The 17737-nt window shown below is 34.8% G+C and overlaps 1 protein-coding gene across 1 annotated transcript in view; it reads left to right on the top strand.

Moving 5' to 3' along the window:
* LOC136031913 (zygote arrest protein 2.L-like) overlaps nucleotides 1–12283 on the top strand; it is a 69453-nt gene extending 57170 nt beyond the window's left edge. The window contains exon 5 of the mRNA XM_065711906.1: nucleotides 12009–12283. Within this exon, the coding sequence (XP_065567978.1) occupies nucleotides 12009–12119 (111 nt within the window). The 3' untranslated portion in view covers nucleotides 12120–12283. The remainder of the gene's footprint in view (nucleotides 1–12008) is intronic.
* The last annotated feature ends 5454 nt before the right edge of the window (nucleotides 12284–17737 follow it).

Raw genomic sequence — 17737 nt, 5'->3', positions numbered from 1 at the left:
GGAGTTTCAAGAAAATGACAAACTACTTTATTCTTTATATCTTATTAATTATAAGTGATTTTCGTTTACTGTTCTCAATCTATAGAAAGCCTACGCACAGTGAAAGGTATTTGAATTTTCATTCGTGCCATCTTATTTCAGTGAAACGAGGGTTTGTGATTGCACTGATGGATACAGTTTTCAGAATATGTTCCCAGGAGTCTTAGATTCTGAATTCTTGTATATGAGGGATATATTTTCTAATAGTGACAACAATAATTTCCTTGATCAAAATAATAAAAAATAGACGCATTAAACATAACAATAGGGTTTTCCGAGTTTCGCAGTGTTCAGAATTAATTGTCTCTAAAAGTTCCATGTCTTTGCCTTATATAACAATTTTGGACGAGATACTTAAACAAATTTTGCGTAAACATTACATTGATACATATTTCCAACCGGTGAATTCTGAAAAGGATTTAACCTGGGGAGATTTAGTTTGTGGGGTGTATCAAATTCCTTGTTCTTGTGGAAAGTTTTATATTGGTATAACTGACCAACAATTTATTGAAAGATTTATTGAGCATATCAGGTCAATAGAATAAACCCTACAATTAAGCATGCATCCTGAAACTTTTGCTTGAGACTTGTCCAAATTGAATTTCAGATGAAACTACAACGTGTACATCTTTTTGGCATGTAGCTATGAGGCCCTTAGCAACCAGCTGTGGAAAGCAGATCCAATATGAGGCTGGATTTTCAAGGAATTTCATATTAGTAAAACAGTAAAATTCAGAGAGAAAACAATTTGAATATATTCTTTCTCGTCAACTTTTTATTTGACAAGACATACTAGCAAAACATGAGTGGTTTGCACTATTGGAAGATGATAGTGGAGCCAGTGACAGAAATGACTCAAAGACAAGAGCACCAAACGGTGCAAAAGAAATTACAAGAGGATCTTAACTAAGCCTTGAATGGGATGATATGTATGCAAGATATGTGATATCATTTAGCAAAGTCAAATTGGAGTAGCAGTTATGTTTTTCAGCAAAACTTGATATAGTGCATATACATAGACTTCAAAATTCTTTAATTGCAATAGTGAAATTTATTGAGGATAGTCCGTTGCATCGGTGAGGGAAAAATGAGGAATGTATATTGATGTAATTATGTAATAAAAATGTTTCAAAATCGAAAATGTTTTTTTTTTTTGTTAGAAATTTTCCCTAGGTTACAGTTCCTCTAGTAATATTCTTGAAGTAAAAAAGAATCTTAGTTAGTCTGCAGCCAGCAGTGAGAGTGTTAGGATTTAAAAAGGGATGGATTTGAGAAACAACAAATCCTGCAGAATCTTGAGATTTTGGGAAAATGTTTGATTCTAGATGATTATTTTTAAGAGTTATCTCTTCAAAGGAAAATATTTTCCCAAAGAATGCTTAGTGATATAATGAGAAATGATTTGTTAGACTATTGGATGAAACTTTTACGTCGTGGCCCAAACGCATTTACTCTATTTAGGACATTTTAATTGAAACGAAACAAAATAATACTATGGATTTGCTTTTGAGCACTGCCTTAGAAAATGAAAACTATCCAAATGATTTATAATAAGAACGATAAATAAATCAATAACTTAGAAGATCATGTCCAAACACGTTTTGTCATGCCAGTTGATTACTCCTCTCTCTATAGAACTAGGAAAGAGCACTCTGTTTATCGACCGTAAGTAAGCTTCATTTTTACGGTGGGAGTGTCAACACTGGAAAAATGTTCTATACATGTCCACTATATATGTATACACTGGGCAGCTGGTCATCATATGAGAAGTGTATAATTGTTGACAAATATGATGAAAAGTATAGATTATTCAATCCGTGTAACTTGCATAGAGGATATGCAGTGTAATTAAAACTGTAATTCCTGTCTTCAAGAGATTAGTGGCTCTCACACTAAAGGATTCCGATGCTCCAATTGTCACTGTGATAAATGTGACCAGTGGGAGAATACCTGTCCCGGTACGATTGGAAAGATCCCTAAACGAGATTTTAGTTTATTTCTAAGAGACTGGCACTGTCATGGTTTTAAATTGCGTTGGAAGGATGCTTCTACGCTTCAACTGTTGGAATAACAAGAGAATTTTGTTTCTATGTCATCGTTGTCAATACAATGGCTACTATTATTACAAGCCTACTGATTTTTATTTGGCTGTTACAGAAAGTGATTTTCCATTTGAAAACATTATATGTAATATTGCTTCAAATAAGCAAATTGAAACATGTAAGTTTTGCACTTAAGAATGAAAGTATTATCATTGACTTCACAAAGAGATACAATAAGAGTGAAGTTACATTGTACCGTAAAAAATCTGACCCTGATTTTGTACATCAAGATAAATATAAAGTGAATTCAGATGATCTGCGGCCATCAGCTGTTGTCAACAGCTACCTATACGTAGAAGAAGAAATTTCAAGAGGAGAGAAAAGTCATTTTTTTATGTATACATTTCGTATTAAAAAAACAAATTTACAAACATTTCTAGAAAATTTTATTTGTAGGGCACTGAAATCAATATTATACAGGTATGAAAGTATATTTTCCACTAGGAAGTCGTTCAATTAAGAATTGTATGCGTAAATATTGGAAAATTCATTGTAAACATAGCCAAAACATCGGAAAAGAAAATATAGTATTGCATGAAAACCAAAGCTTTTAGTTGTTAAGTCTTGCACTCTCTTCTGGTTTTGAGTAATATTTTTCCCACTGCTTTCAATAAACTTGTGGATATACACACTGTAGATGGAATATAGTAGGCCAAGAGGATCAAAATATTCATAGCCAATGACCTGTCCTAATGCTCGATAGACTGCTATTAACAATGATAAGGGTATTGTTAACACTTTGAATTTTTTCAAGGAAAATCAATGGTATACGATAGTATTAGTATTTGGACATGTGCAGATCCATCTTAAACACGTTGACTATTTGGTTTAGTAGAACACTGCCTTTAGTGATTTCCCCGTAAGTTTCAAATTGGTTAAAATGAGATAAATACAATACTCTTAGTTTATGGCTCGGCAAAGATGCACTCCAAACGTATACTCCTTGTTCGTACAATACCCATATCTTGAGTGCGAGACAAGTCCAATACAATGATATCAAGGGTTTTTGCAAACATTGTATTAGATATATCATATTCAAATAGTTGTGAATTTCGATCTAAGGATTCAATTCTCAACCCATATAGTGTCCTATAGGATTTATCAAGTGATAAATTATAGAGTAAAATCCCATTTTAATTTGCACATAAGAGAGGAAACTCCAAACATTTCAAATTTGTTTGGGCAACTTGTCCACGATCCTATAGCATTACCACTTTTTACAAATTTTAATGCCAATTTTGAAGGAATTTCACCACTGATAAATGAAGAGTCGGCGAAGGTGCGTGAACCAGTAACAATATGACTCTTATTGGTGGTTCAATCAGGAACAAGCAGTTTTATATTATTTCCACTAGCTCCCAATTTCGCCACTGCCAAAGCAACAGAACTCATAACTTGTGGCTTTCGCACATGAAGTATTGCCGAGATGAGAGAGACTATTATATCGGGTGATATAGCAAGTCCCTTTTATAAAATGAAATTGGATGGAGCAAGCGTTAATCTTATTTCCACTTTAATATTCGGTGGTAACCATTAAGGTATATTCAATATCTCGTGATTTATGTTCCCAAATACGTGTAATTCCTAGATTTCCCCTCTCTAAGTGCATCTGTAGTGTCAGTTTCCGTAAGATATTCATCACCATTGGCTTAAACTCTTAATTCTTTATATGACTTTGGTTTCATCAATATGAACTGTATTTTCCTTGTATAATTTGAGAGATCGGTGCTAATGCTCTTTAATGTTCCACTTATGTAGACACTGATTTGTCAAAATAGATTATGCAATTCCCAATTTTCATAGAATATTCCATCAGTAGGACTTGGCATTTCGTTGTCAGACTTTTTGACTACAATATGTAAATCTATAAATGTGGAAGACATATCCACGAAATAACCTTTATTGAAATACATTTGAAAGTGGATGTTTTCAGAGAGTGGTAGTTCTTGATGAAATCGTTCATGGTAACCATGTTTTACACTCACATCAACATTTCCAGCATTCTATAGATTTAAAGGTGAAGTGAGAGAGGGATGGGAATCCTTGTATGATAGATATTCCACTTCAGTTTAGGAAAAGAAATCTTTTTTTGATCTAACAATTTTCTTCCTTGGTTTCTTTGACAAGAGTTATATATTTTGTCTCTGACCTGAGTAGAGACTGATGAGTGATGCAGTGTTTCTCGACCTTTTTAAACATTTTCCATTTCATCAAGATATCAATTGCTCACCAAGGGATCGTGCACGGAACCGTAAACAAACTCGGATAATATTATTCTGGATCACACGGATTGGAGAAACTATCGAAGGGAAAGTACCAAGCCAAATCGACGAGCAATACAAAATGTAGGGGTGAATCAGGGAAAAGTATGACAATCGTCGAACATTTGGGGGGAAAATATGTTTTAATTTGCGCATGATACCTAAGTTACCTGACAATATTTTCGAAATTGATTTCACATGATATTTAAATGATAGGGTTTCATCAACATTGATTCCGAGGTATTTGGTGAACCTTGTTCGTTTAATAATTCCCCGCTCCAAAATCATTTCCGTAAACCAAAGGTAAATATTTGGAGATCGAGAAAAAATAACAAAATTTGACTAATCTAAATTCAGGTCAAGGTGGTTTATTTTAAGCCATATACATGTCTTGCTCACTGCTGCATTTATCATTTATATGAGTTGTTCCGTAGGGGCAACACACACCAAAGATGTATCATCAGCAAATAAGGGCATAGTAACCTGGGTCTTACTCGGACCGTTGTTAACAAAGTCGTCAATTCTGGGCAGAGTTTTCACAACATGCGGCATATCATTAATGCAAATTTAAAACAGAGTCTGACCCAGTACGGATCCTTGGGGAACCCGATATACGAATCCATATTCAAGTCACCAAATACAACGGCTACGAATTTCCATAATCACACAACCATAATTATTGCGACAAAATGTTACAAGTTTTATTTTTTATTCATTTTTTAAATTAATATTTTGTTTTTAATTGTTTTTTCAATAACAAATAAACACTCACTAATTTTAAGAGCAGCAAACAAACTTTAAGAAGCCAACAAACTCTTAGCATTGTAACGAGGCACTTTAATAGCACGGTAGTCCATTTTAACAGAGATGCTGGGTGGTAGGGTAGGAGGTACCCAGCATTCCACATTTTTATCCACCAAACGCTTACGTAACCCAAGTAATTCTTTACGCAAAACCCTTACACGCGGTGTAACATCATCACTAATAAAAGCAGACTTATAAACACAGAACTTTCCCTTTTAATTTTTTTTGCGTTGCATAGAATCAAGAAACACACCTAGACACTATCCACCCTAATTTTAACAAAGTTCTTGGAACAGTGAACCACAGTGAATAATGGCAACTTGTCAGTTGGGAGTGACAAACCATCTACAATCACCTTGGAAACCCGAGATGCAGCCTCATTCAAGGGGACGTCATTAAGGCTCCAAAGCAGTAAATTGTATAACTTGTCCCGATTTTTATCAACAAGAGACTGGGACACAACCACATTCATTAACTCATTGCATTTCATAATCAGCTGTGACTGGGCTTTCACAAAACTTTGCAGAACTAGAAGTTCCGATTTCACTGTTGCAGTTTCATTGTCCGTTGCACTACTTTTATTTTCTAGCACCACAACAAAACTGTTGACTGTACCCAAATCCTTCTGAATTTCAAGTACACTCTTCTTTAGGGTTTCCATGATCACATTAGTAGATTGGACCATTTCCAAAATTTTAATGATATTCTCTGCATTCATTTTCCGGCAGTCCGCATTGACACTCGCATCCGAATTACCACTAGAATTCATAACCAGATTCGATAACTCAGCTTCTGTCCGGTTGCGTTAGGGTCTCACGTTATCAAAATAATATAAGTCACCTACCTTTACAAGAACTAATTTTTTACCCACGCTAGTTTACAGCGTGTAGTTTGCATAAACCGTTAAAAGGGCACAGCTAACACCCACATCCAGATTCCTCAGGAACTATCTCGAACGTAAAACTCACTCCTTTGTATCCAAGATTTCAATTGGATTGTTCCACTTGGCTCAGAAGCCAAGTGGATAGTTAGCGAAAATGACACGATCTATGCCACTAGTGCTTTCAGCACTTCTACCACTGATTAGATTTTGTTTAAAACCAAGAATATCTCTCAGATTATCATTGAGAATACCCTTTTCACCATCAATGGGTGAGCTAGTGTAGATCTTTCCTTGTTCCATTGAATAGTTGAAATTAAGGGTACTATTTTTACCGGCGGAGATTCTTCTATTGATAGCACGACAAAATCATTCATGCTACCAAATTCCTCTTATTCTAATTTGACGAAGGGATATTTACCCGAGTTTATAGTTTCTATCTAATATTCACTAACGATAGGCCAATCATTTGGTCTAACTTTATTTCATATGTGCGAACTTCTCTCAGGATACCATTTGCATTTTGAGAATACAATCAACAAGAGCAACTTCATACTCACCATCCAATTTGATGGTGGGAGAGAGTTTTATCCAAAAATCAAATGTTTTATTCAAATTATTGTAGATTGGATCAGAGATATTGGACATGAATGTCACATAGAAATCATTAGCCATTGCTTATGTCTTAAACTGCTACCCAAGAATCAAAATCAGAGTTATATTCTATGCAATAAAAAAGCAATTTTCTCTTGTCCGTGTGTGTTCCACTTTTTGATATCTTTTCAATCTGATAGATTTCACAATTATTTTTAACTTTTGGAAGTTTATGGTCATAAAAACAACCAAAAATCTCTTCACCTCTGATGTCTTGTAGACGATATGTTATGGGTATACTGACTTGGATTTGTGGCTAGTGTGGATTTGTAAATCAATATTTTAAAACTATATTCTTAAAATAAAATGTTTTTTTTAAATTTACAAATATTTACATTTAAATTTTTAATCAAGCCACTACCGCACTTCCCTTCTCTAGATATCCCGTTTTTTGAACATACATGTCTATTCACTCAATAGGAAAACCCTCAAAATTCTCCAAGTGTGGGTGAAGTGTTAGTATTTCAGTTTGCTTATAGTGCAAATATACATCACCCAACTTTTTATTTAAATAAGACGCTTTTTATGCAATGGATGCTTTTATGCCGTCTCTCCCTCCCCATTCCGAATCAGACATTCAAGAGCGGTTCGAATCTCACCCACATAGGAGTGTACTATGTCAAAAGTATCTTTGACAATGTCCCCTGCTATCAATGTATTAAACAGATTCCCAAGTGCGGCTGTATAAAAATATATATTGTGCAAGGCATAGTTTGACACATAAAAGTCTGGCAATTTAGTGGGCATCACAGAGGTTTCCTCTATCATACCACTACCACTCTGTGCTTCCTCGACATGAATATTTATAAGTAGGCTGTCGCGTGTGGTAAAATCACCAAGTTCACTCAGCTTATCTTCGAGAATATTTAAACTGAGGCGGTGTTCCCTAGAAAAAACTATTCTCTGGTATACTTTTCTCTTCATAGGTGCTTAGTTGTGCTCGGGTAGTGTCCACTGAAATACGGGGGGGGGGTACAATCACCTCTCTGGAATAATCCCTAAAAACTTAGGATTATTTGAACTGAGCTATTCAATCCAACAAAAATTAACGTTTGATTCACCCTATTCTTCAGAGGCATCTGGCTTATAAAAACAGAAAACCCTACCTGTTCAAAGTCACTTGGCTGGAAAGTACTATTATCCAACCATTCCGTTGAAATAATGGGAGGGGGTTCATTTAACTCTTAATATACATATTTCAATGGTTTATAAGTGTTGGGACTGTTGACAAGCCAAGCATGATCATCCCCTTGTATATTCTGTTCTTCAAAGGCATTTGGTAGATGGAAAATGCCCATTGATATAGTGGGAGGAGTCACATTCACATCTCCAAAATATTCTTTTAAGAATTTATCGACCCACTCCAGATCATCGTATTTGATATTATCAGAGGGCAAGTCCATAAGGTGATTGTTATGAAATGCATTATCTCCACTCATCTCTCCAGAACAATCTTTCAATAGTTTGTCATACCGTTAAAGGAGAGTGAGCCAATAAGGTGATCATCAAGAAATTCCGCTGGTGGTGAAAATAAAAAATAAAACTCTGGGTATATATATATATAAATATATATATATATATATATATATATATATATATATATATATATATATATATATATATATATATATATATATATATATATATATATATATATATATATATATATATATATGTATAGGCGCAAGGCAATAGATATTTACGTGAAGTCTTGAGAAATAAATAATATCAGAGTTGGCGATCTTCTTTTGATTTTATTAAGAAAAGTAGTGATAGAAAAGACACAGAAAAGTAGACTATGCTATTGGAAAACTCTCGAAATCTTAGCCTAGCAAGTGATGTATAAGAGTTCATTCAAAATATAACTAATAATGCATAAAAAAGAAATTCAGTCCATTTCCTGTACCATATACCCTCCCCCCAATTTTCGTTTTAACATTAACCTATATATTTGATTGTTTTAATTCAACCCTCTTTGATTTAAGCATATTTCATTGTTAACTAAAATGTTTCTACTCTTCTTTTCATATTGGCTTTAATATTATTAATAATATCTTTCATACGACATTCATTACGAAATATCTTTTTATTTACGTGATTAAATCCATATATCAGTCTTCAATAGACAAGCAAAATAAGCTTTAAGAATAATTCTCCCTGTTTAACATTCAAATATACCTTACATTCGACAAAATAGATTTTAAAAGTTCAAAACCACCAATTCGTCTACACGTATTCAGTTAATGCTTGCATTTGTGTTAAACACATTGGATAAACGAATTTTTTTATTGTAAATTTAATCTATGAAAAATTTGGATTTTGTATGTGACTCAAAGGAAAAGCAAAATTGGTAAGGTACATATAACTCTTAATTAATTACATTTGAAAATCACTTTTTGATTTTGAATCTGCTTCAAAAGTAATGCTGTTACCGCATTAACATGCAGGTTTATAGACAAAACAAATGTCACTGAACCACTATCTAAAATTATTTACGCTCGCATATTAAATAGTATGACCTGAATTGAAATAAAAACATTACTTTCAATTTCTGTCAATCTGACACTTAACTTAGACAAGCCGCAGACAGTAGAATTAGGACTATAGGTAAGCTTTAGTGCCCAAATAAGGGTATATCTTGTTTAGTGCAAAAGCAAGCTTTAGTACCCAAATACAGGTCTGCTGTCCGGAGTGCATACAGCCATACTAGTTTGGTTTCTCTTAGACCGGTGTACTTCGTATCGAAGGATTTGCCGTAGAAACTTCAAAGAAGGCTCATTTGACTGGAAATTGAAAGGCCAAGTACCCTTTTTAAAAATTGAAATTGATTGGAGGGTATCTAACACCCCTCCCACGCCCACCATCTCCTCTAACACTTCCAGTCAAAATCTTGAGATAGCCATATTGTTAAACGTAGTTGAAAGGTTCGGATATTACGTCTTTTAGGATGACACCCCCCCCCCCCCCACATTCCACAATGCAAGGGTTGTAAGTTATGCTCAAAAGGCATATTTTTTTAAAGATATTGTGGTCATCATATAAACATCAGAGGGGGATCTATGGATTGATAATATTAAGTTCTAGTGCTATTTTTAGGAATCAAAGTGATCGGAAGGATGCTACCCCCCCCCCCCCCACGCATGCTGTATTTTCCCAAAATGCATCCAATAGAAATTTCGAGATAGCTATTTTATTCAAAATACTCAATAGATAATGCAAAGTGGTTTTTTTGGTTGAAACAAACCCCCAAAGTCCAAGGACAAGGGATGTAGACTATGAACCAAGAGCATTTAAGGTTTATATGGAAGGATGGTTGTATAAACTATACAAGAGGCTTATTTGGTTGAAAGTGAAAGTTGGAGTTCCCTTTTAAGAGTCAAAAGTGATGCAGGGCAACTTGCCCCCCCCCCCCACCTACTAGACATCTTCACCAAACTCATCTGATTGAAATTTTGAGATAATCAATTTATTCAAAATAGTCAAAAAAAATATAACAATGCCTCCAGGTTTGACAAAACCCCCTAGAGCCCTGTGGCAAGGACTGTAAGTTATGCCTTGGAAGCATATAAGGTTCTTATAGAATGGGTGGTCGTACAAAGTTCAGGTGGGGCTCATTTGATTTGAAATTGTAAGTTATACTGCCCATTTTAAGAGTAAAAGTGATTTGAGAGCAACCAGCCCTTCCCCCCACACCCATCCCTTCCCTAAATATACAACTAAACAAAGTTTTGAGACAATTATATTTTTTCAGCCTCGCTGAAAGGTTCAATAGTTTCGCATTTGGAAATGTCAACCCTCCCCCCCCTACTTGACATTAGAGCAAGGACTGTAAGTTAGGTGACTTGTTCGTTGTTTTTATATGCTATATGTTATTTGGAAAAGCTATGCATGTTTGACTTCTACTTTCCCAAAATACGTAGGGCATTAAGTCGAGTCTTTCAAGGAATGTTGATGGTAGTGTTGACATGAATAAAAACATGTTTTGTGCATATGGTTTGTCAAAAGGACGTAGCTCAAAAATGACTGAGTCTAGTATAATTTGAATTTAAAAATGAAAATTCATGATTTTTCTGGAAATGATTAGGGAGATGATCAATTGACCAAAAAGGTAATATTTGCGCGTTACTACTAATACAACCACCACTGCTTCTACTGATACCACAACTACTACTACCACTGATATAACTAAAACTACTACTTTTATAGCGAGTATTGGAAAGGCTGAGGATATTGAAATAAATATCTGAGGAAACGTTGAGTGGAAAGTTGAACTAAATAAAAACAAAGTACATGCATACAGATTGCTGATATGTGCGTATCAGCAATATTTTAAAACGGCCTATTATGTCAAGAGGAAACTTCAGGGGCAGTATAAGTGGGATGTTTAGTTGACCAAAGGGTAAAATTTACATGCTACTACTACTATTAATACTTCTGCTACTACTGATAATGTTAATAAAAATGATGCACTGCTACTCTTACAACTGTTCCTACTACTACCACTACTACTATGATACTAGTAGAATTAAGGCTACGCGTATGAAGGTGAAAATTTGACAGAATATAGAGGGGAAATTTGAACTAAATGAAGACACACTATTTGCATGCAGATTGTCAAAAGGGCGTATCTCAGGAATGAATTTGGGTATTAAGTTGAAACTTTCGAAGAATACTTAAATTGGAAGATCAAGTGACAAAAAGTTCATATATACATTTCATTACTAACATTACTACTTCAATTGCCACAACTTGTAAATTTTAGAGTATTAGGATGAAACGGGTGTCAAAAGGGGGTCAAAAGTGCATAACAGTAATATTTTTGGAACAGTTTTCCGCGGCAAGGTGAAACTTCCGGTGCCTTTTGGTCAAGTTTACATGAGCGGTGCTCATAACCTCTATGCCTTCTCAAATGCAGAACATAATTTGCACTTTACTAAAAAAATACAAGTGAATAAGTATTGTGAGTTTAATATACATGTGCTGATATTTATTCCTCTTTAATGTTAATCATTTTGATTTATTAAAATTATAAAAGTTGAAACATTAAATTTTTTCGGTAAAGTGCAAATTATGTTCTGGTGTTGAAAAGGCATAGTGGTTGTGAACCCAACTCATGTTAATTTTTACTCGTTTTGAGTTTGACTCGGTTATTTATTGTAATTTTTGTTCGTTTTGGGTTCCTTACATTTTTGACGCTGATATGTAGTAGTTTGACGCTTGGTAGGATATATTTATACCTATTAATTTTTATATCATGTTTATTTGCAGGAACCTTTGGAAAAGCGAAATAAAGAACATAAAGACTCAGATAAAGAACATCCCCAGGAACTTTGTGAAATGTGCATTGAGCTAGGTTATTCTTGTGTTCTGCTTGGATAAAACTTCATTATGTATTGAACTTTGAAATATTTCACTAATGTAGACGAGGGAAGACTTTACGATATAATCAAAAATGGTGGATGTCCTGTTTCTTAAAGTTACGATATAATCAAAAATGGTGGATGTCCTGTTTCTTAAAGTATAATAAAGGTTGTAGCGCTGTATTATAAGACTTTTATTAGATGATTAGTTGGAATTAAGTAAAGCGACCAAAGAAAGGTGACAAATGCCAAATTGTGGAATTTTTCTTGCAACACCTCAATTGCAACGGACAGAAGCCCTAGCACCACCCAAGCAAAGAAAGGCTTGATTAGCAACAAAACCCTCACGAGGGGGATATTTTCCTTTGACAAAGGCCAACTATCGCATTGGGTTTACTACTAAACGATTCTAGATAGGAAAATAAAAAAATTCAGTAAAATAATTTTGTATTGCAGAAATGCAATTTTGTATTATATAAATAATTTTGTATTGTTATAAACTACAATTATTTTTTTTTACTATAAGAAAATATTGGAGTAAAAACTATAAAAAAAGAAAAAAATTTTATTTAAAAACAAAAATCAACAATACTACTACTACTACTAATAATAACTCACTGCAGCACTAAGCCGCCTGAGGCCAACACAGCTACGCACGCTATAGGGTAAAAACTATAAAAAAAGAAAAAAATTTTATTTAAAAACAAAAATCAACAATACTACTACTACTAATAATAATAACTCACTGCAGCACCAAGCCGCCTGAGGCCAACACAGCTACGCACGCTCCTCCTCCAACCTAATCTATTTAAAGCCTCCCTCTTTACACCCTCCCAGGAAGTACCCATTTCCTTCAAATCCTTATTTATGACATCCTCCCAACCCAGAGACGGGCGACCTGTTTTTCGTGTAGCCCCAGACGGTTGGCCAAAAAGGACAATCTTCGGTAATCTGTCATCCTTCATCCGTAGAACGTGGCCTAGCCATCTCAACCTTTCTTTCATTATAGCCCTAGAAAGCGGGATTGAACCACACTTTTCGTACAACCTACTGTTTGAAATACGGTCAGTCAGCCGGGTACCCAGAACAATCCGTAGGCAATTTCTCTGGAAAACATCTAGTAGATTTACATCTGCTTTTCGGAGTGTCCATGCTTCAGAGTAAAAACTACTTTTTTTTACTATAAGAAAATATTGGAGTAAAAACTATAAAAAAAGAAAAAAATTTTATTTAAAAACAAAAATCAACAATACTACTACTACTACTAATAATAACTCACTGCAGCACCAAGCCGCCTGAGGCCAACACAGCTACGCACGCTCCTCCTCCAACCTAATCTATTTAAAGCCTCCCTCTTTACACCCTCCCAGGAAGTTCCCATTTCCTTTAAATCCTTATTTATGACATCCTCCCAACCCAGACAAGGACGACCTGCTTTCCGTGTAGCCCCAGACGGTTGGCCAAAAAGGACAATCTTCGGTAATCTGTCATCCTTCATCCGTAGAACGTGGCCTAGCCATCTCAACATCTCCTCCTCCAACCTAATCTATTTAAAGCCTCCCTCTTTACACCCTCCTAGGAAGTTCCCATTTCCTTTAAATCCTTATTTATGACATCCTCCCAACCCAGACAAGGACGACCTGCTTTCCGTGTAGCCCCAGACGGTTGGCCAAAAAGGACAATCTTCGGTAATCTGTCATCCTTCATCCGTAGAACGTGGCCTAGCCATCTCAACCTTTCTTTCATTATAGCCCTAGAAAGCGGGATTGAACCACACTTTTCGTACAACCTACTGTTTGAAATACGGTCAGTCAGCCGGGTACCCAGAACAATCCGTAGACAATTTCTCTGGAAAACATCTAGTAAATTTACATCTGCTTTTCGGAGTGTCCATGCTTCAGAGCCATATTTGACCACTGTCATCACTGTAGCTTCCAATATTCTAATCTTGGTTTGTAGGCTTATCTTTCTATTCTTCCAAACTTTTTTTAACTGTGAAAAAACACCCTGAGCTTTAGCTATTCTACTTTTAACATCTTCACTGCTCCCACCATCTTTACTAATAATACTACCAAGGTAACTGAAGCTCCCAACCTGATCAATCTTTTCGTTACCTAAGGTCACCTGTTCATCTTCACTTATTCCTAACCTTAGTGACTTAGTCTTCTTAACATTAATTTTCAAGCCTATTTTAGCACCCTGAACTCGTAAAACCTCTAAAAATTCATTCATTTTGCTCACACTTTCATCTAATATGCTTAAATCATCAGCATAATCTAAGTCCAGGAGCGTTCTTCCTCCCCATTGGATTCCATGGTCTCCAATTGCCTTTCCTGTGCTCCTTAAGACGAAGTCCATCAAAATGATCCATATAAAGGGGGATAGAACACAACCCTGCTTAACTCCTGATTTAATACAAAACCAGTTGTTAACCTCATTTCCTACCTTAACCGCAGCAGTATTATTCTCGTAAAGCGCAAATCACTTTAATGTATTTTTCTAGCATACCATATAACGATAAGACCTTTGTTAACGCTGTTCTATCAACAGAATCGAAAGCTTGCTCATAATCGATAAAACTAAGGACCAAAGGTGTTTGACAACGAAGTGACTTCTCAATTATTAACCTAAGAGTGAAAACATGGTCGACACATCCTCTACCTTTTCTAAAACCGCATTGTTCTTCCCTTAAAACTTTGTCTACCGCATGTCTCAGTCTTAAAATTATTATATTACTCAGTAATTTGCTACCTACAGAGACCAGACTAATGCCTCGATAATTCCGACATTCACTCTTGTCACCTTTCTTATACAGTGGTTTAATTAAGGTTTTCCTAAAATCATTGGGTACTTCCCCTTTTTCAAAAATCATGTTCATAATCTTCAGTAGCTTATAACATTATATAAAAAACACAAATCACCCCTAACAATTAGACAATCATAATATTAAATAAATAAAATTATTAAAACAAACGGATCAAACCATGGTGAGGCGAAAGAAGTCAATAAACTGTTTCCAAGAGCCTTTTGTATAAACCAGTCAGCTTCTCAGTAATATTCAGAATGTAAAACTTATTTTATTATTTTTCGATTCTTATACCAAAGATAAAGACAGAGAAGATATTTACAAACCTGGAAATAAGCCACTTGAATCTCACTGAAATTCTTATTCCTAAAAATAGGATAAAGCTCAGAAAGGTAAAGAACAGACTGATCTGAATAGGTAGAATAAAGCATTCCAAGGATAATACGATTAAATTGGCCTCGATTGGCTGAAATTTTAGAGTTGCCAATCATGATCTTCGTCCGAGCATCCCGGACTCACGAAAAGTTTTCAAATTTTTTGTAAGTGTAATATCCAACCACCGCATCAAATCTACATGAGGAATGGAACAGTTTTTAGAACTAGGAGGTTTAGGAGGGGTGGAAAATTGAAAGAAAAATTCTCACTGTTACCAGCGTTCCGAAAAAGACAAATTTTTGTATAAGTAAAAGAAACATTGTGAGCCATCTGTGATAGTCTGAGCTTAGGCTGGCTAATCAGAAGAATATCATCATCATATGCAAGGTATGAAATATTAGTTAACCCAACAAAAGACACATGAGAAATATTCTCAAGAATACTAGAAATACAAAATTTAAAATATTTGGAGATAATACTCCGCCCTGCCGTAAGCCCCGACGAACAGGGACAAAGAAAGAAGATAGGGTACCATTAGTTTTAATTCGAAGATAGGATTTACTATACCAAAACTTAAGAAGAAAAATAAGTGAAAGGTTAATGCCGTGACTATAAAGCAGATAATGATCCTGACTGTGTGCAATACTATTGAAATTTCTTAGAAACATGAAAAGGCACTTCACAAATGTGAAGACCATACCCTTTAGCAGGAGCACCTTTAAAAGGGCAGTCCAGAACACAATGAGCGGGCTGGCAATCGATGCCAAAGTGAAAACCGAGCTGGTTCTCCCCAAAATTAGCATACAAATTGATGAAAGGAAGTAGGATATACTCAAGCATTGTCCTAATATTACTAGCAACTGTGATTGGCCTGTAAGAATAACAGTCCAATGGACTCTTACTTCTTTTAAGAGCGGAAATGATAGTTCCACACAAAAAGCTATCAGGAACAAAAGAACAACAAATACAGATTTGGAAAAGCAACTGTGAATTGAAAAACAAAGAAGGGCAATTTATTTTAAGATTATAAACACTAATTCTGTCAACATTAACATAGCTTCATTTCAATTTCTTAACAGATGCAATTGCAACATCGACAGAAGCGAACATAACTTGTGCGTGAGTCAAGGAAGACGGGAGAACTGAACTAAGCAATAGTGAGTAAAATGCGTCTGCTGCATAGTTCACTTTGGAAAATATAACTGAATAGTGGTCAGACCACGCAGCTAGCGAACCCTACTCATCCATACAATCACATAGGTTAAACAGCATAGCCATACACAATCAACCATAAAGAATAATCCATGGACAGTCAGTCGTGTCGTAAGTAAGCATAAGTCGTCATTTACCAAATCTTAAAAACAATAAAAAAAAGGCAAATAATTCAGAGGCAGCAACCCAACACAAGGGCTCATCAGGAGAATACACACTTGCCTATAGGGTTTTGGCACTTTAAATTCCCTCCCCAGGCAAGTGGCGTTCCTACCATAAATTCCCTTTGGTATCCCCATGCTAGTTATCACCCCAAAACAATATATGCCTATGAAAAAAACAAACATAAAACAACCAAGTAACACCAAAACTAGCTTATCATACCATGGTTCTGGACCTCATATATTTATGTTGCGAATTCAGAATCTATATTAATGCTAAACAATTATTAAAAAAATTCATTATATCAAATCTTCTCAATTTATGTAAATGTTACTTAGATAAAAATCACGGAAATGAATGCAAAATAAGACCATTTGAAAATACAAATATGCAAAATTCTCCGGAATTCTACTGTCAAAAATAAGGGACACGCCAAACTAAGTAACAAAGAAAATCAAAATCAACCAAAGATTTCGTTAAGTATTTCAAGATAATTCTTTCGGTACTTATTTGAAAGTTCATTATAATGACAAATATATATATATATATATATATATATATATATATATATATATATATATATATATATATATATATATATATATATATATATATATATATATATATATATATATATACAAAAATACAGTATTATTAGTAAAACATAAGAAGATCTGCTATAAATCATTAAAGTAGTAGAATTGTAACATGAGCTTTTTTGACATTTCTAAGAAGGCACTGTCTACGGCATTGTTTTCATTTAATACAATGTTATTTTTTTTATTCAATAGTACCATGTCTGGGGCAATAATTGTATACGAAGTGTAGTTGGAATCTGCAATAATTCGAGCACATTGTTTGGGATCGGTTACACCATCACAACGACTCCTATTGTGGACACTTTCGTACATTTTACCGAAGGCCTAATTTTAAATGTGTCAAAAGATTTCTTTTTCGACCTTTGTTTTCGCTTTGGAAAGTTTCTTAACAAATGTGCCTACAAACATTTTCAAAAAAGGTTTTTACTGAATTGGACGGGTCTTTGACTCTTTCTAACATTGAAACCATTGTTATACATCCAT

The sequence above is a fragment of the Artemia franciscana genome, chromosome 10, assembly GCF_032884065.1.
Source record: "Artemia franciscana chromosome 10, ASM3288406v1, whole genome shotgun sequence".
In the NCBI taxonomy this organism is placed as follows: Eukaryota; Metazoa; Arthropoda; class Branchiopoda; order Anostraca; family Artemiidae; genus Artemia; species Artemia franciscana.
Note: the sequence above shows the minus strand (reverse complement) of the source record. Positions and strands in the feature narration are given on the sequence as shown.